Source organism: Nothoprocta perdicaria, unplaced genomic scaffold, assembly GCF_003342845.1.
Source record: "Nothoprocta perdicaria isolate Ctin4 unplaced genomic scaffold, notPer1 scaffold_134, whole genome shotgun sequence".
Taxonomy (NCBI): domain Eukaryota; kingdom Metazoa; phylum Chordata; class Aves; order Tinamiformes; family Tinamidae; genus Nothoprocta; species Nothoprocta perdicaria.
The window spans coordinates 1,117,862-1,137,669 of NW_020454472.1; the positions used below are offsets into that span (position 1 = coordinate 1,117,862).

At 39.3% G+C, this 19,808-nt stretch overlaps 1 protein-coding gene across 1 annotated transcript in view; it reads right to left on the reverse strand.

Annotated features, from left to right (window-relative positions):
- Positions 1 to 1,537: 1,537 nt before the first annotated feature.
- IMPA2 (inositol monophosphatase 2) overlaps positions 1,538 to 19,808 on the reverse strand; it is a 19,470-nt gene continuing 1,199 nt past the window's right edge. Inside the window, exons 2-8 of the mRNA XM_026033871.1 lie at positions 14,825 to 14,958; positions 10,912 to 11,016; positions 9,402 to 9,447; positions 7,054 to 7,162; positions 3,501 to 3,609; positions 3,134 to 3,285; positions 1,538 to 2,167 (exon numbers count right to left, since the gene is read on the reverse strand). Of these exons, the coding sequence (XP_025889656.1) occupies positions 2,052 to 2,167; positions 3,134 to 3,285; positions 3,501 to 3,609; positions 7,054 to 7,162; positions 9,402 to 9,447; positions 10,912 to 11,016; positions 14,825 to 14,958 (771 nt within the window). The 3' untranslated portion in view covers positions 1,538 to 2,051. The remainder of the gene's footprint in view (positions 2,168 to 3,133; positions 3,286 to 3,500; positions 3,610 to 7,053; positions 7,163 to 9,401; positions 9,448 to 10,911; positions 11,017 to 14,824; positions 14,959 to 19,808) is intronic.

Below are 19,808 nucleotides of genomic sequence, written 5' to 3' on the forward strand. Positions count from 1 at the left end.
TCCTTGCGGAGCTTATCCCCGCGGCAGGAGTTAGAGCAAAGCCCCTCTGCTCCGCCGGCTGCTCGAGGCTCCAAGGCTAAGCGCCCTCGGGATCAGCGTGGGGCGAGCAGGCTCCACAGCTGCCGCCTGGACCTCAGCTGTCCTCCGAGAGAGCCGGGGCGAGACAAGGCGAGACCAGAGAGCTTATTAGTATTTATTATTCACGACTTCGTAGCACCTCAGTGCCCTGCCGTGCACCAGAATCCCGGCTATTCCGCACTGTGCAAACCCAGAACGCCGGTAGCGTCCCTGCCCCGAGGGGCTCACAATCTAAGCTTCCAAGGGAGGCAACAGCGGGATGCGCGGAGCTGGATCACTGTGACGGAGGACAGCTCCGGCCGCCGCTGGGAATTCCTCCTCCGCGCGGTTCTTCAGCGCCGGGCCGGATCAAGGGCGTGCGTTTCAGACGTTCCTCACACCGTCAATACTTGGTGTTTCTCTTTTTTTTTTTCTCATTTTTTTTTTAATCAAGAAATCTCACGGAAACTGTGTCATCTTCAGTGAAAAATATTTCTCATGGCAAAAAAGACATTTAAGGTTATTTGTCAGGACTCTGGTTTGTGTCTTCTAGGCAGAGAGCTGAGCACACATACGAAGTCGACACATGCAGTGTAAAAACAAATTTAAAAAAATTTGACCAATAAGTATCTTTTGGTGCATTTATTTATTTATTTATTTATTTCACTCTTGCAAAAAAGAGATCTCTTTAAATTCAACTTTTTAAGAAAAAAATTAGAGGTGATTTCATATGAACTATTTTTAGTGTTTTTACCTATTTTTCAATAAAAACAATCTAGATAAAAAATTATTACCTTGGTGGAATTAAAATCTGCTAGATTCAAGGACATAGAGCAACTGTGCTTTTACAAAAGGTATATAACTGTTTTTACMGTTTTCTCCATTCAGATAGCATGATTACAGCTCTGTGAGAAGGGTAGGTGATTTACAGCTACCGTTTTTTGCAAGCATAGCATATGTGCTTATTTTTAATAACTTGTCAGTGGGAGCCAAACACTGCTCGAAGTGTCACTAAAATCAAGAGCTCCTTGAGAGAGGTGTCCCACTACTGTGGGTCACAGTTAATACTGTGAGTATTGAACTGTGAGTTCAATAGTCCTGATTTTAACTATACCTGCTCCGTGACAGAAGTATTTGCAGGTTTGAGCATCTTACAGAGGCCTGTAGGAGGGCACTATGATTATCCCTATGAACTGGGATAAAGAAAACAAGGGATAGCCGGGCAGTGTGTGAAAACATTAAACATTTTCCATGGTCAGTTCTGTTGTCAGCCATTTCAATAGCCCCCACTGACAGCGCACAAGTAACATATACTCTTTATCTGAAAAGAACCTCTAATATTAGCTTTTCTCTATGGATTTCCTAAATTGCTGTAAACATCCACGATACCCACATATACACMTGGGTGTGTGTGTGTGTATAAATATGTGTGTGTATACTTGCATATACATGTATCGGTGTATATATATACACAGCCATATATGTACACATACATATATAAGGATATATAGCTATGACATAGTTAGGAAATACTAATGTCGTTTTTATTGCATTTTAAGTATTATAGAACAAGGGTATTATAGGCACACATTTTAACTACTCATCCTTACTACAGTCCTAAAGCTCATTTACCTGAGATCTGCATCTGTAAAAATAAAGTTCCATTTTTAGCTGCATGTTACAAAAGACTAAATATCAGCCCCACGGATATGAAATTACAACTTAATTTTGAAACAAACACTACAAGTAAAATATGCTATCTTATAAAAAAAGGTACTGCTGAAAGAGATACATATTAAAAAGGAAACGAGATCCCTAGAGGTTTAAAAATCTTCCCAGGCCTTCCCACATTGTAATAAATTTGTAAAAAATATTTGACACAAATTCTCCACAGAAAGCATCCTGCTGAAATCACGTACCCTTTAAGCCACCCATCTTGTTAAAATTATGTAGTTCAGGAGGGTGGACTCTATATTACAAGAACTCAATTTCCATTAGTTCTCATCATCTCGTCTGTAGTGAATAGTTTGTATTTCCTGAGCTATGAACATAGCCATCTCTCTGGTGCCTGCAGCAATCACTCGGCAGGACATAAGATCCAGAGGTCCCCCTGCAGACAAGAGGGTTAGGAATTCTCTTAGGTCATGTTAAAAGGCAACATATTCTTAAATAAAAAACACACTGCAGTTAGACAGATTCAGAAACATTAAAACACCTTTACATGGCCTGTTTTGGGATGAGAAAGAAAACCCAAATGGGCARCTCCTATCTGGAATCAAGATACTGAGAACTTCAAAACTCTTGMGAAAATAAAATTCTAAATATGATGCCAAAGCAAGCAACAGAGCACTGAATATCTACCTATGTTCAGTACAAAATAATAAATGCACTATTTTCTTGTTTTCCTGTCAGATAAAAGTCAAGATGTGCTTTACTGCAAATTTACTAATAGGAAGGGACAAMACAGAAATTATTTAATGAGGATAGCATTCTTAGTCCTCTATGACTTTTCACAATATGCACACTAACCAGTAAATAAAGAAAATAAACAGCACATATGCGCAGTCACTGTAAACTTCACCGTCTTAGAGGCTCATTTTTACTGGAGATGTGTACCACAGAAATGAACAAAATAATCATCTAAAATAATAAAACACAAACTATATTGTTCTCTAGGAGCTTCCTAGTCAGTAGTGCTCACATATGTAYCTGTCAGGCCTTCCTTCTGCAAAGCTGTCTCTGCTGAGATGTGTTTGCAGTCTGAGCATAATGATCAACCTTCCCGGCTAGTCTTTACAGAAAATCTGATGCTTTAAAAGAACTACTCAAGGTCACAGAAAGACAATTTGGCTCAGAAGACCTTTGATGTGATGAAAACCCAAGCTGGAATTACATCATTAAGTCATGAATAACCAGCCAGAGTCTAATGGTGAGAATAGACATTTCTAATGAACACTGCTAGAAATGATTCTGTGTCATGGGAAAGGGACTATATGAAGTAACAGAAGTTGCCCTGAAATACCACTAAGTTCAAAAAAAAAAAAAAATCAATGAAAGAAAAGAACATTTTGCTCACCTGAAGTGTCTATGACAGTGCCACCTGCCTCTCTAATGATCACAGTCGCCGCAGCCAAGTCCCAGCAGTGCAAGCCAAACTGGTAATAGGCATCTGCGGCGCCCGACGCCAAGAGGCAGAGCGCGAGGGTAGAGCTGCCGATCACACGGACCCTGGACACGGCGACAAGGGGACACATCAGGGCCCGTGGCCAGGGGACACACCAGGGCCGGCCGGCGAGGCCTTCGCCTGCAGCCCAGCCCCACAGACTGCAAAACGTGCAGCGGACTCCACCAGGCAGAGTCCCATTCTACCTAAGGAGGTGCTCTTTTGTTGCTCTTTTCACAATTTTCAGTCACAACGTGAGAGAGATTTTAAAATATCTTACCCGTGTGCCTGGGCCTTGAGCAATCTCTCAATGTTACCAAGGAACAATTTCAAAGTTGCTGGGTCACGTTTTGGACCGATTTCTGTTAAAATTAAGGCCTTCGAGATATCTGCAATGCAAGTATTTTTTCCATTAATTTCACAGTTTCTAGTTAAAATTGRGCAATTTCTTCAGACTAAACAATAATGGACTTCTCACAGAAACGCATTTTTCATATCCTCTTTTTCTACCACAAACACTTTCACAAGGTAAGTGACTCCACATTAAAAACTGAAACAAGACTGATTTTTTTATATCAAATAGTCTTATCTAAACATATGTTTTTTTCTTTAACGATTAGGAAGATCAAAAATAAGAATACATTCTTATAAGTCTTAGATGTTTCCATACATTGTTTTCTTTCATTGACCAGTCAGCTTTTGGCAAATTCACTAACATTAGCAGTCAGCTAAAAATAACCCAGTGACCTAGCAACTGTTGTTGACAATAAGCTGATTACATTTGAAAACATAATGGTTCTTGAATAGAGAACTTTTAATGTAATTTATTAACAATTAAARATTTAAGAATATAGTAAGATCAATGAAAAGCTTCTGCCTAAACATCAGTCATTCAGTCATAGCTCCCCTTCTTTCTAACATTTCAGAGTGAAGACACCTTATGATTGAAAATCCCTCTTTCTTACCATAAACTAAAACAGTATCTCAATTAATAACAATAACGTTGCATTTGTGTTGTGTTCAGCAAAGAAAGTTCTGGTTTACAGTACATGAGGATATTAGCCTAATGCACAGTCAAAGCCTACTGCAGTTAAAGGGAAGACTCACAGTGACTTGCAAGGTGTTGCAGCAGTCCTCACAGGAGACATTGCTAGAATATAAGAACCTTATGCCAATTTAGGTGGAGACAGCTGGTCAAATGCCAAGCTTCTTCTATGCCAGATAAACTCAGGAGGTGTTGAAGACACAAGGAACCTCAAAGTTGATTACTTACTAACCAGTCTGTATCCAATGCCGGGTGTCACCTTCTACCCTGCATCAAATGCTAAACATTCATTCACATTGGGAAAGTCTACCTGGTTATTACAGCTAATTGCATAAGCTAAAAATTCTTAGCAAAGTAGCAAGGAGGTTTTCAAAGGCAAATTAGGACAGAGTGTGACATCATTTAATTAAACAGGCTACCAGTGAATTTAGTATTACAGAAGAACATTGTGGATTCATGCAATGTGGTAAGTGGTTGGTGAGTAACAGATAGGTAATTAGATTGAAAGTTACAGGATATCAAAAGCTTAACTATATGAATACAGATTTAACAGACACTTTTAAAATTACTGTACTGAAACATAAAAACACCAATCCAGACATGCTGCAGGGTATTCGCTGCTTAGGTACACCTGAAAATTCTGGATGGTGAAAGCAATCTGCCTTAGATCTTTCTGCATAACAGAGCCAATTTATAATTACGTAAAACTCGATGCATGCCTCATGGCCGAAATGCAACACCAGTCACAGCTAGGTCATGACAAAGACAGTTGTGCTTTTCAGTTATCAAAGATATTCCTCCCAAAAAAAACAGATATCTCTAATTTTAAATAAGGCTACGGCCAGTTATAAGTTGGATGATGAGACTGACGTGAGGAAGGGGAAGAACTGCACTCAGAAGGAGGTATCTGCTCCCAATGCTCAATATGGCTTCAGCAGTTCAAGGTGCAAGAGAAAATTTACTGRGCACTCCTCACACCGGTATAAGACAGAAAAATAGGGGGGTTGGTAGAAGAGATTTAACAGTGATGCAGATAGATTTATGAAGAAAAGATCAATTCTGAAGACCACAGAAAAAGACYAGAAAAATAAAATACAGTATTAGCACATGGGAGGCCAGGCCTGAATCTAAGTGTAAGAAGAAAGTATCAAAGTCAAAGGGACTGCTGGACCTCRCAAACTACATCTACACAAAATTAACCATTAACAAAGAGCAGTTTGATCTGTACCATAATTTCAAATAATTTGAACAATCCTAATGTCTGCCTTGAAGATACTGTGTAGTTTAACTTTACAGAACAATCTCAAACAAAAGGCATGAGGCAACATGTCAGCCTAGCTCTCCCTCCACACACCACACATCAGTGAAGATTACTTCAGATGGAGGTTCAGGGAAACACTCTCTCTTCTCCAAGGCTGGTTTATTTCACTGAGGCCATAGTCTTTACAGAACAACTCTGAATTTATATACTTAAACATCATTAGAAGTGAGATTAAAGAAGCTATGTTTTCACTGATGAAAATCCCCACCACCAAAGAATGAAGCTGAAAATAAAGGAAATTTTCAAAGTTTGGAAGGGTAGAAGGTCCCCTTCCTGTGCTGTGCTTTAGACACTATATAGACTGAAAGTCCAGAGAAAGGAGGACAAAAGTGGCATGTGCCAAAATCATTACTTGCTCAACTGGAGACCAGAGCGCTCTGACTACATATGTGAGTGAGGCCGTTTCAGGAGTGGCTCAGTTAACCCCAGATGGGGTGCCCTAATTTCTTCCCAAAGTCTCTGTCACCATAACTTCTTGTGGAATATGGGGCTTTTAAGCACAGCCAAAAATGTGATGCATAACATGGGATTAAAATCTTATCTCAGGTACTACTGAGATAAGATACTGACCTTACAATTTATTCCATCTCTCCAAATGGGGAGATTCTCACCCACTAACTTAATTTAAGTGAACATCCAAACTTCATCAGTTTCAGGGAAGATTTGATGCAGGGCCTGCTTGGGAGACTAGAGCAAATCTGTATGTTAATTTGCCAGAATTTGCTATGTTTCAGGTTTGTTGTACATTGYTGTACATTTCTGGCACACGTTTGCTTCTGTCCCCACTATATTTTGATTCCCCACTATATTTTGATCAATTAAAAGAAAAAACATACATGTCTGATCATTGTTATCTATTGTCATTAGGTAAATGGACAGACAAATATATGGCTTACCAACAAATTAATGCCATTAACGTGTCAACTAAATGCTGATAGCTATTTGTATGTTGAAACATACCTCACACACAAAAGCAAGCTGTTAAGGGCCCCCTGTAAAGCATGCATCCTTTAGTTGGCTGTTAGCATATAGGCCTACTGACATAACACACTTTATGATATACAAGGTTTCTGAAATAAGTGAGCAACAGACACTATAGTACTGTGATTCTGATTCACCATTTCCATTGTTTTTTGCTTATAAAAGGCTATGCCAGTGGCAAAACTGGAATGAAACTGGTGAATCTGCCGGTGCTTGATTATTTTAAACAATGACTATAAATCAAAACAATTCAGGATTACTTAAGAGGAATTCACATTCAGCTGTAATATTTTAAAAGAAAATGAGAAAAAATATGTGATGTTTTCAGAAAAAGAACAAAAAGCAAACACATAACAACAAAATTATCATGCAGAAGAAATACTTTCCATCAGGATAATGATGTTCATTATCCTAATGTCGATTTGTAACAACTCTGAAACAAAATTAACATATTCCTTTTAGAGTTCTAACAAAATCTAGACCAACCTGTCTCTTTTGATACCTGAAGCCTTTTGTCATTACAAAATGCCCCTTGACCTCTTCTACCAGTGTATAACCGTTCTTCAGTGCAGTGGTAAATTACACCAAATTCAAGCTTTAAGATTTTGAAAAGGAAAGAAATGAATGCAACTCAAATTACTATACATAAATATAAACAACTACTAACGGCAGAAAGTTCAGTAATATTTTAATTGGCACATGTAATCAAAGATTATACTGATGCTAATAAACTGGAATATTTTTACTATGATGTTTGGTCCTATAAAACTCAGGTTATAATGAGAAGTTAATGCAATCTGTTCATAGTCTTCTAAACTCTCACTTGCAGCTCATCTGTGTTCACATCAGAATGGATTAAATGCTAGTTGCTTTCTAATTCAGTTACATGTTTTTATCAAAAATATGCAAGTCCTCTAAGGCCATATTCTGAATTAATGAAAACTTTCACTGGTGAGCAGTTACACATAGGAGTTGTTTCATTGACTTTGGCAGGACCATGAAGATTTGCAACCCTAAATATATATAAATATCATCAGTTAGCCATCAAACTCAAAAGTCATGACATCTGGTTYATTAACAGCGGATACTTTTACACAAACTTGATCTTTCCAGATGCATTTAATTTGCCCCCTTTTTAATCCACAGTAGTACACTCCAGTCACTTTTCCTTTTTTTTTTTTTTTTCTCCGCAAAATCCTCTCTAAGTATAAGAACATGAGAGTCTAGAGAGGAARTTTGAAGAGAAATATTAAACCCAGTAATCCAACACGAAAGCTTTGGAGAATGAGCAACACTGGACTCTTTCAGGGAATCACCAAATTTCTTTATACCTTTCATCAAAAGATCTTAAAGCACTTTACAAGCTTCAATTATATGTTCCTAAAATAACCCTTAGATAAATACTAATAACTGTACTTTGTTTAGGTACAGAGAGATACACAAAAATTAACTGACTTGCCCAAAGTCATAGATGGTAAAAAGGTCAAGAAAACATCTCACATGTTATAGACTTCAAATCTTCTCCCCATTCAATGTAAAAAAACATCAGTTTTCAGCAGAGACAGTTCAGAGGGAATAGGTTGTTCTTGTTCTTTACCCTGAGATCCAATCTAAACCATTTCTTTTTTTTTTTTTTATATTTTTTTTGAGGGACACTATTAATAGTCTTTCCCTGAAGACATCTGCAGGAATTGCTTCAGTGCTGCTCAAAGCTTACATTCARGTCAGTTCCCCTGTGTGCACTCTGGCTCATTTTCAAGTTACTACTTTTTTCTGTTTTGCCTTTTTCTTTATTGAGGGAGTTTTATCTTTTTTCCTCTGTTGTTTTTTGTTTCAGCTTTGTTTTGTTTACATAATCCAAATATGTGGCACCAAAAGCATGATGATGTTCTAGAAAATAATAAATATTACAGAAAACTGTCTGATAAGCATATGTAAAATTCAAAAGGCCATCGGGAAGGAGTAAACTTCAGAAAAGCATGGAAGTGGTTCACTGCAGTTTCTATGTTTGAAATGTCAAACTGGAGAAGTAAACAGCATTATTGGGTTTAAATCACTGAGAGCTGCTAGCACATCTGACAACTATGTTTTTTACTGCACAGAGTTCTTGCTGGCTTCAGTGGCAGCTCTACTGTGGCATCAGGCTGCATGAGGCACATTCCTTGGCAACCTGAAGAGCTGTTTCTTCCGTATATCTCAGACTGTAAAACACCAATGTCTGGAAAAAAAAGCCTCTAGCATGAATGAGTACAGCTAGGAAACTCAAAGAAGACAGCGGACACGAAAGCTAAGTTCTTCTTTGTTTTCCTGTGATCAAGCTCTCATGAGGGAAGTACAGTAATTTTACTACATAAAAACCCACCAAGTCAGATTAAGTGAATTAGGTCCCTGACTTTGTACTTATCATAGAAAGCAGTTTTGAATTACATCTCACAGCAGCCCTTAGCTTTCACAGATGCTGCTAGGAGGAAAGAAGCCATAACTGTCACCATAAGAACACTGGGAGACACATTTAAATTATGAATAGGCAGCACTATATTTAACTCATCGCATCTTTGTCTTACAAAACCTTGCCCACTCCAGTACTCACTTCGTAGTTACACAAATCCTATAATATTTATAATAATTCATGAGAATTATTCTATAATTGCCCTTATACATAAGAGAAGTCTTGGAGGACTGGCATTTTAGACTAGCAGAGTATGCCCAAATAGACTTGGCATGAAAAGCCAGTGCAGTAGCTGATTGGATGGTTTTTTTCTTAAGTTTCCACAGGGCTTTTAGGCTTCTAGCCAGATCCAAGGTTACTCATCTTAAAGAACATTATTTTATACCTCTTTGTTGACAGCAAATCCAATGCTCACTGCCACTGTTGGAAACCTGTGAAGAATAAGAAATGAAGTAGCATTAAAATGAAAAATATCTCCAAGTATGAGAAATCTTGGAACTTAATAGTTCTGCAACTCTCTCAAACAACAAAACCCTGCAGGGAGCTCTGTGACTTCACTCGGGTTTAATATTGAGCTATATTTTTTTAAAAGGATTGACAGAGCTAAAGAGTCTGAGAAAAGAAGAATGCTCCAAGGTAAAAAATATTTAAGTATCATTCTTGATCTCTCTGAAATTGTGAATCCTTAAAAAACATATAACTTAATATAGGAAAAGGCAAGAAAAACACATAAAGATATCAGTCTTTTTATACTATAACATGTTGTATATTTAGTGATTTTTTCTTTCAATGTTACTGAATTATCTAATTTAAAAACATTTATTTTGTTATAACAAGTAATCACTTCTGACAGCACATTTTGTTCAAGTGAACTCCAAGTATCTGAAACAGCAATTAAGCTGCAGAGAGAAATCTTACTGCTGCCATCAAGACAAGGGGAAACCTGTTTTTCTACCCTCTCTTTTGCAAAGTGATGATCTTGCACTTAATTTGTGACTGAAGTATAATAATTGCACTTTAAATAATGAAATGAATTCTTAAAAGCATGTTTTAAAAAAGGCTGTAGAAAAAAAGGTCCAAAAAATAGTGGTAGGAAAATTTTCCTTCACTGGATAAAAGACAAGCACATAAGCTCCCCTTCTCCCAGCCACCAGAATACTGCAGAATTGCACCAGGAGTAAAGAATTTTTTTTTTGTGGTAACTATAACTATGTTAAATTCCTAAGTATAAGGTAGAATATATTTAGGTTTTAAACAGAAATATTACATTAGTTCACAATTCCCAGCACTTAAATGACAAATCTGTATTTTGGCAGCAATGATGCCTGCATTTCTCTTTGCAAAGCAGAATTACAGGCATTTACAGAATAAAGTCCATGTTATACAGTAAAGCTGAGTCCTCAGATATTTTCTACATATAGGCAATGGTTGTACTTCTGTGAAAAACAAATGTGTCTATGGAGAGGGAGCAAACACCACTATTAGGAGGGATATGTAACAGCCACGTAAAGAGTTAGGCCAAATGTCATCACGGCACAGCCTTGTTTCTCCAGCTCAGGTCAAGCCTCCACATGCCGTGTGTGCTGTATATACACCAGCTATGAGTCAAGAGCTTCTAGGTCATTAAGCAGGGAATTAGCAGAAACTTTGGCTTAGCTCTAGGTAAAAATATAAAGTTCTCTCCAACACAATCACTCACCCCCTGAGACATACGACATGGGGTATAAAAAGATACAGGGATGATTCTAACTTAGGCAAAACCTTTCTGAATTTGAAAATGTAATGGTGTTTTTAAGTGCAGGTTGAGCATACAACACAGTAAAATATCTTTAAAGGGAGGATTAACTGGAAGATTTTTTGATATTTTCTCTGCTTTCACTTTCCTGTCTACTTACCTGTGCACAAAATTGCAAGTTCCATCAACAGGGTCAATAATCCAAGTAGGACTGTCCGTGAGGACACATTTTGAACCAGCAGCAGTGGATTCTTCTGCAATGAACCTATATTTGATATTGAGTAAAAAGTGTAAAAGAAAATTGAACTCCTTCCGACTACTTAATTTATATATTATATACACAAACACATATATTTTTATTTTTTAATTTGTGAGTGAAAGATTCTCATAGAAACCTTAAAAGAGAGTTCTCAAGCTTACAGCATATGATTTTACATGGTAATATATAATTCCATTTATGTTCTCTCTCCTCATATACAATTATGGAAAGCATGCAGAAATGAATCTGAACTGGCATCCCTGGAATCCTGGGAGAAGCTTTTCTGTACAACATAAATTTGTGCTGTCTCTTGCAGTAAGTAATACAAACTGCAAAATGTATTTGCTGCTCTTTGCACTCAAATTCAGTCAGTAARAAATAATGCACTCTACAAAAATCCACAATCTGACTCCTACAGGATTTTTTTGCAGCAGTTGGAGTCAGGAAATTGAAAGATTTACAAAGCTGAACTTTCTTCTTCCCATGACCCAAAGTAAATCAACACTTTTTTTTTTTTGTGGTGGGGGGGCTGCACAAGGCACACTGAAATCTGAGCTTGTCTAATGTTGTGTACCGACTTCTTTCAGTAGTTTTGTTTTTGTTTTTTTCCTGGGAAATGTACAACCAGTTCTGGCAAATTTCCTGCTGACCTTAATTATCCTTGCTCTCCCATAAAGTGCTCAGGATCTGTTTCTGTGAGCGCCCTGCAGGTGCTGATCTTACAGATTTCAGTAGAGTTCTGCATATATAGCCTGTGTAGAATGAAAATGCTGGTACAAACTCTTGGTCTGGGTATCATACTTGAACAATCATGGTCTGGGTATCATACCTGAACAACTAGTTTTGGTATACAGAGTTCCTGCGAGTGCTTGGGGAAAAAGAAACTTTTTCCCCAAGAAAAGGGCTTATGTGGCATTATAGGCCCATGTTGGCGTGACAGGAACCACTTGTTACTATTTTAATTTTCATTACAGAAAACGGTGAAGGGCCWTATTTAAAATGACACCTAAAGAGTCAGAGTGCAACCAGAAAGCCAAAAACCCTGGAACAAGCCACTGAAGTTCTCAAACATATCACAGATTGCTTGCTTGCTTGCTCTATATAGTTCATCATTTTGCCTTGTTGGTGTTTACAACTTGCTTTYCTCCTTTTAAAATTCTTCTGGTTATGACCTAAACACATGAAAAGCTTTGGCTGCACTACTGGCCGGTAGTGAGATGAAACTCATCTTCTTGGCCTTTTCCTCATAGTGGGTGCCTGTGCACTGTAGTCCCTACGTACAAAAATATGAATGGGAAGCTGAGGTACAACAGTCCCATTGACGTTTACAATGTCACAGATTCATTTTCAGAAGCAGGAGGCGTATGAGAAATGAGGAAACCATAGCCTAAAAAAAGGCTATTGCTGCTGTACAGCACTAGGTACTGCGGTAGCTCCCACAGGCCAGGCCAGCACGCAGCTGATGTGTTGCTCTATGGCTCTATATGCTGTAAAAGCAAACAAACTAAGCAAAATATTCAGGCTAAAGCACTGGGTACCAAACCTTAGACAGGTACATGGCCAAAGTGGGAGAGGTAGACGTGTTATTGCAGCAGTTAATTAAATATCCCAGCCTTTCAGCTGTGTCGACTCCTGTGCAAACCTGGATTAAAGTTTTCTCGTGTGCAAAATAAGCCTAGTGATTTTAGCCTAGCCTTAGTGGACATCTGTGCATATCACGAAGCCACTGAGAAATTCACTGCTGGAACAGCCAGGAAATTGTAGCATGGTATGAACTGCAGCTAGGAGTGATGCTCGCTTAGAGCAGAAGGGTCAAATCAGAGCTACACCTCACCAATCCCTAACRCATTCGTCAGCCATACAGAGATAAGAAGAAAGGAATATGGGACAGAAATAGGTTTTTAATAGCTTTTCCTAACATTTTTTATTACTTCCAAGCACATTTCCCATATCTCAGAATGGATCACTCTGACATGGCACAAATGGTACAGGTTGCAGTGACATCTCTCTTAATTTTTCACACTTCCAAGATACATTTTTTTTCAAGTCAGACAGCATTAAAATAAAGATAATTTAAATAAGAGATAAAGAACATAGAAATCTTCACCGATGATTTTAAGAATCAAATTAAGGGAAAGACCTAACACARCTTAAATGATCTTTTAACGTTTACATTAAAATTAAACCTTGATTGCTACTCTTTATTTTTTATCTCAATAGTGGGCTCTTTATTTAATCTATTTTAAATCTATTTTTTAAACTAATCCAACTTTATTCAATGTCAGGACAACGAGTACCACCAACAAAAACAACTTGTTTTAAAAAAGCATGGCAGTTTCTCAATTTGCTCATGTAGTCACAAGTGAACTGCACAGGGTTAATGAAGCTGGAGGGTTTTCAGTTTCTAGGTCTATGTTTGACCTTGCAATTTCGTTCCCACCRCGAGTAGCTTGAGTGCTTCTGATCACTCCCCTTTTACGTGAAATTTGTATGTAGCATGTTCTCTGCCAGGCTGTCCAGGAAAAGAAACAACACACTGGAGCTGAGAGCACGGCCAGCGACAGTGGATGGAATATTACACAAATAATAGGCTTGCAAAGCCTGGCACTCTCACTGAGAAGCGCGGCCAAGCGCCACACGTCCTGCCGTACAGTGCTGCTTCAGTGCACGATCACACACGACACGTACTTAGAAAGCCGGGTTTAGAATATAATGTTCTTTCTACTCATTCCAAWGGCTTCTTTTTTTATATATATACACTTCAGCTGACCGAATCAGCTTAGTAAAATACATGCAGCATTAGCAGAGCCCTACAGATTCTCATCTTTGTTTACTTCTGCTCAGCGCTGGATTGCAAGGCTCATATCCACTGAGGAAGCACACAGTTTGAGGGGGATTAAACAGCATTTAAGCCAAGCACAGCCTCTGCACCGCTTCTGAAGGAAGAGCCATTTTACCCTTGCAGAGTGAAGTCAAATGTGGAAATCAATTGCACTGTCGCTGCATCACACCAACCCTGACCAACTAATACAAAACCGCCCTCTAATCTGTGCACAGGGAGGAGTTATTTCCGAGCTGACCTTCACAGCTCCACAGAAGTCAACAACGTGATCTATTTTTAAAAGCGTGGGTTAAAACCCCAAGCAGTAGCTTGCTTGTGTCTTGCTTATTTATATGCATTAAATGATGATAAACAGCCTTGCTGCTCACCGACTTTAGGATYGTACACAGCACAAGGTAAATGTGATTAAAAATGGCAAGTGCCCTCATCTGCCAAATGCTTATGCAGAAAGGCAGGAGACGGCAGGGGCTGCAGGACAGAGCCCTTCCTATCATTAATACCAGCTTTATTTTAAAATAGATATGCTTCATATTATACTCAGGCAGTAGAGAATAGATCAGTACCGGGAAACACATGGAGGTTGATACAAAACTTTCCTACAAGATACCTCTACAGGAGAAAAAAAYATTACATCACTAGTAAATGCATTTCAAGACATTAAGAAACAAGCATTTAAAAGGGCACAGGTGATGGTAGAAACATTAGAAATTCTGCTGTCCTGAGTRCAGCTACAACAGTAGTTTTTTTCTCAGGAGGAGGACTATACGCAAGTGTCTAACAGGAACATATTCATATTTAAGATATATAAAACTGAAGGAAACTGGATTAAGAAAAAGTATTTTTACCAAAGTTTTTTGACTTTTAGAGAGAGACTTCTAAAACTCTCTTTGAATGCCAGTCACACATGGAATTTTTACAGAAAAAAAAAAAGCTCATGGATAGGCTATTTCACTTCTTTCAGCAGATACTCACCTGTGGGAGGGAAACTTCTCTTTCAGAGCAGAAATAATAAAATTCTCCACAAAATGATCAGTTTCTGTCACAAGATCTGCTGCGGATGTCTTTGTAGACACTTGTTTTTCCTCTGTTAGAGCCTTCCTAATAATCTGAAAGAGCAATGTCCAGATTAGATTGGTTTCAGTTCATTCTGTGGGCACTAAAATAATATAATTATATTCAAAATTACATGGGACCCTGAAAAAAAAATCTTCTGCATATGGATGTCCTGAATCTCAAGTGCTGACTAGAACCAAAATAACTGCTATTTATTTAACAAAAACAAAGGTTTAGACATTTCCCCAGATATGGAATTGCTGATCTAACTCTTGTTTGTTTTTTTGGAAGAGTATTTATCTTCTTTTATTGTTACTAACTTAAAAACTGCACCACATTCATTGCAAACGCCTATATGGAAGAACAGTTAATGCAAACTTTTCCCCAATTTTACCATTTTCTTTCTTCTTTATCTGATCTTCCATTAAAAAGAAAAATAACGGGACAGGATGATAACACTCAAACTGAAAAAGCAGTTGAGGTATTTTAACCAGTGAAAATTACAAATTACTTGAAATAGGAAAATCAAAACAGATTAAAAAAAAAGCACTACTTATTTGTGCATAACTACTAAATAAAATTCAGCACCAACAAGATCAATATTCCCAATCCCTTCTAAAATGTATATGTTTAAATTATCTAAGGAAATTTCCATTGATTTTCCATCGAAGTATCTTAAAACTTTCCAAAGACAAATGCTTTAGGATCAGGGGAAAAAAAAAGGAAAAAAAGAAAAATCTGTTGGGCTGGGAACCAACATTCCCAAATTTCATTCTCAGCTCTTATTTTCCATATTCTGAAATACTACATTTGTAATGTTTTTTGATTGTTCTGACGTATGATCTCCATTGCTGGCTGTTATGTATGTATGTCCGTATGGGAGGCCCTCTCACTCATCTGTCTGCTTCCTGAGCTGTAAACCATGAGCTAGGCTTATTTTCTGTGCCTGAGGATAGATTAATATTGTTCAGTTTGGACTCTCGCTGAAGTTCATTACTGCATACCACAACATCTACTCCACTTCATCTCCTTAATTCCAACAATGTCCCGCATGGTTTTGTTGATGATTTTACCAGGGATTCAAAAGGGTGCAGGTCCAGGATGGCCCTCAGGCTGCTCTTTGGTCCAAGGGAAAATCCAGACCACTCCAGTTATCCCAGCTGTGCTGTATAACCTCTTCTAAAACACTTGATATGCCGACCCCTTTTATTTTTATTGCTCTTCTTCACTATATTAACTACATATAAATAAGYGCAACACATAAGACTGGGCTCAGAAATTCATATAGTTCAGCAGATAAGGAACAGTCCTTATTTCTTGCCTTTAGCACCCCTTTCATTGGAGATTATCTGGACTATTTTTAGCAGTGCCATGTTATGGACTCCTACTCAGATCAAATACGTAGGTTAAGGAGAATTTGCAGCCATTTAAATCAGCACAGGCAGGAGTTAGATAGTTYATAATAGTTAAATAAATTAAATTATATAATTAAAGTAATGAAATAGTTAGTTTAGCAGGAGCTGTATCACACCGGCCCTTGCTGTAGGAGGAGCAGAGGAGCTGAAGCTCGCCGCTGTGGGCGGCGTACGTTGCTGGCTGTTCTTCATTAYGGGTCTCAGTGCTCAAGCTTTCCTTTTAAAATGCAATACTTTGCACTTCTCATCACTGAACTTAACCTCACACACTTCCGACCCTTTTCCATTTTTTCATGATCATTTTGAACTCAGTTCCTGTCTTTATTCCTCTCTTTGTGGATTTTATATGGGCACACAGCCTATTCTGTCATTCTTCATTGAAAGACTGAATATTATTGGGTCCAAAATGGGATTTTTGCAGAATCCAGCGGGGTGCTCATCTCCCTGCACTGCCTTACGTTAGCTTCAGGAGACACTTGCTGCTACTGCCTGGTCTCCTCCAACTGGGGAGACCAACTGTAGCTGTGGAGACCAGGCAAAAGCTGCTCTCCAGATAAAAGCCCTTGCAGCAGGTAGGCAGAGGAATAAAACACCCACAAAAGGATGAAATTCGCCCCTTATCTGCTCCTTTTCCCTGCAATGAAACGTTGTGTTTTGGCCATAAATGTGTTTTACTGGGCTTCCTCATTGTGTCACACGTTGTTCCAAATCCACCCAGACTTTTCTAGCAGCCAATTTGTGACTCTGTGGTTATTCAGCGCAGAGCTGCTTAAGATTTTCAGCCCCTGCTGCCCCTCTACTAACAAAAAAATGTCTAATCCCACCTGTTTTTCTTCTGCAAAAAGTAGTCTTAGGCCATGACCAACGGCAGCGGAGTTTGCTCACAGAACAAGCCGAAGAGATGTCGGAGGAAGCCCAGTTACATTCCGCCCCACGGAGTGGCTTAGGCTTCATCTCAGTGCAGGTCAGCTGGGAGAGCACAAAACCACGGCCCTTCTCCTTAGGAAACAGCTAAATATGGAGGCCCTGAGGTACTTTGTTAAGGATGGAACAAACCAGGGCACGTAAGAGAGGCAGTCGCTTTGCTCTGGGAATGGGAGTTACTGCAGCAATATCACTCTGCCACATCAAATCAAGCAATCATTTATTTATCAGCCTCTTAAGGTTAAAGAAGGAAAAGGAAAAAAAAAGCAAAAAAAAAGCCAAGCCACTATTCCAAAGCAGATGTACGTCATTTGGGAGCAAGGATATATTTTGGTTATACTCATAGAGCATGATGCAATATGAACAGTCATACAGGATAAAAAAAAAAAAGTTAAAAAAAAAAAAAAAGGAGACTGACTGACTTCTAGAAATTCAAAATCTGGACTTGCACGCCTTTCTCCTGGTTAGGGCTTGCAATGATTCTCATAGGTGATTCCTAAAATGCAATCCTAATCTGGCACAGATTTAGGAAACAGAGGATTGTAAAAGACAGGCTGAAATGTGAAAATTTCATGCAGGACTGAAGAAAGCATTCGGATCCACAGAAAAGACAGTGCAAGCAGATTGCTGGGGATGCAGGTGAAGGTGGATGGGTCTGAAGGGAGGGAAAGAGGCAGAAGAGAAAGAAAGTGAACTTGACCAGTGGAACTGGCTGTTTTTGGTGGCCGAAACTCAATTTTATTAGTCAATTTTCAATAAAAGTAGATCCAGTCTATCGAACCTATGTTTGTTCCATAAGCCTGACCTTAGGTGCCAGATATACGGCATTTTGTGTCCTTATGTTTATCTTTACTGGAGACTAGCAAAAAGTGGATTAACTCTTTAAATAAAAAGATTGTCTTATCTGCAACCTTTGTTAAAGATTCATAACGGCTTCTGATTATTTTTTTGGCAATAAAATACAGTCTTTATTGTTATGAAAGTTGTTTTTTTTTAAAGAAAAAATTCTACCAAAACTACCAAATCCCACTGAAACGTCTGCGTGGTTCTAATTTGGCCTGCCCTGGAATCAGCCATTTCCTACCAGCTGCAAGGTAGCAACGGCAACCTGCAGAGATGCACAGTTTAATAATTTAATCTTCTGGAAGGTTTATTTCTTGAAAAAAAGAAAACAGTGTTCAGCTGTGGTCTTCTGGGCCATGAAAAAGGCTGAAGATGCTTATGGCTGTATTCACAACACAATCTTTTCAGAGAAAAGGTGTGGGTGCTTGAGCAAGGGCCTCTTGTGAAATGGCTGGCAGAACAGCGCGCTGGAGCAGCTCCAGTTTGGAGATTCAGTGAGAGCACGACCTGTCATCCCAATTTGGATTATCCATTTGTTCCTTGCATAACTAAAACAAGCCTTCTCTCCTCTGGCATTCTGCTAATCTTTGCTGTCCCTTTTTCCTCTAGCAAGGGGAAAAATATGTCTAATGACACATACTAAGGAAAAACTACCTGTTCTGGWTTCAAGATAAGAATCGCAGCGCAGCATAGCGGGTACAAAGTGGTTTCCAAAATACAGCAGAATGGAAGTGGAGGAAAAAACCCATACCTGCATATGTTTTTTCCTGAGGTGTGTATTTTCCCCAGTTGCTCATCTGGACAACCTGCTGATGCCAGTTTTGGTCTCTGTGGGTGCCGGTAGGTTTTAGCCACAGCACCCAGCGGGGCCAGGACGTCCCTGGGGTGACTGACTGTCCCTGTGCTGCAACACAGGTCTTGGGCAAACTGCTGTTGGGGTCTACAGGGACACCCCCGATTCACCCCTAAACAAGGGAATTTCGGTCACTGCAAAGACCCCCGCTTGGCAAGGTGACGGAAATCTCTGCGCCACGACTGTTTTTCCCTGGACAAGCTGCTGAAAAACAAACGCTGGCATTGTAGTCTATGGACACACAGCATTCTGGAGGAACGCAGCGCGGCGTGGAACCTCAGCCGTACCTAAACGGAGCGCGAGCACCGCAGCTCGCTCCGAAAGGCATCTCGGCAGCAGAATAAACACCCGTTTGTTTCATAAATGAAAATAAAAGGCTGCTCAGGCGTGTTTGCTCTGACACACCCTTCTGTATTATCCTTCTATTTTAATGAAAAAAGCACGGAGCCACAACACAGGCTCCCCTTCCCGGGGGTGGCAGCAGCTGTGGGGAGGCGGCCAGGGGGATCCCGGCGCCCTCCATGGCGCGAGGCGCGACCGGGAGGTGCCGGAGACCCTCCTGGCGGCCTGTGCGTGTGTACGTGTGCGCATACGTGCCGTGTATGTGTGCACGAGTGTGCAAGATCTGTGTGCACATGTGCCGTATATGTGTGCATGTGTTTACATCTGTGTGCACATGTGCCGTATATGTGTGCATGTGTGTATATCCATGTGTATACGTGCCATATATGTGCGCACGTGTATGTGTGTGCATACGTGCCATATATGTGTGCACGTGTGCGTGTGCATACGTGCCATATATCTGTGTATCTGTGTGCATACGTGCCATATATGTGTGCATGTATCTGTGTGTGCCTGCGTGCCGTCT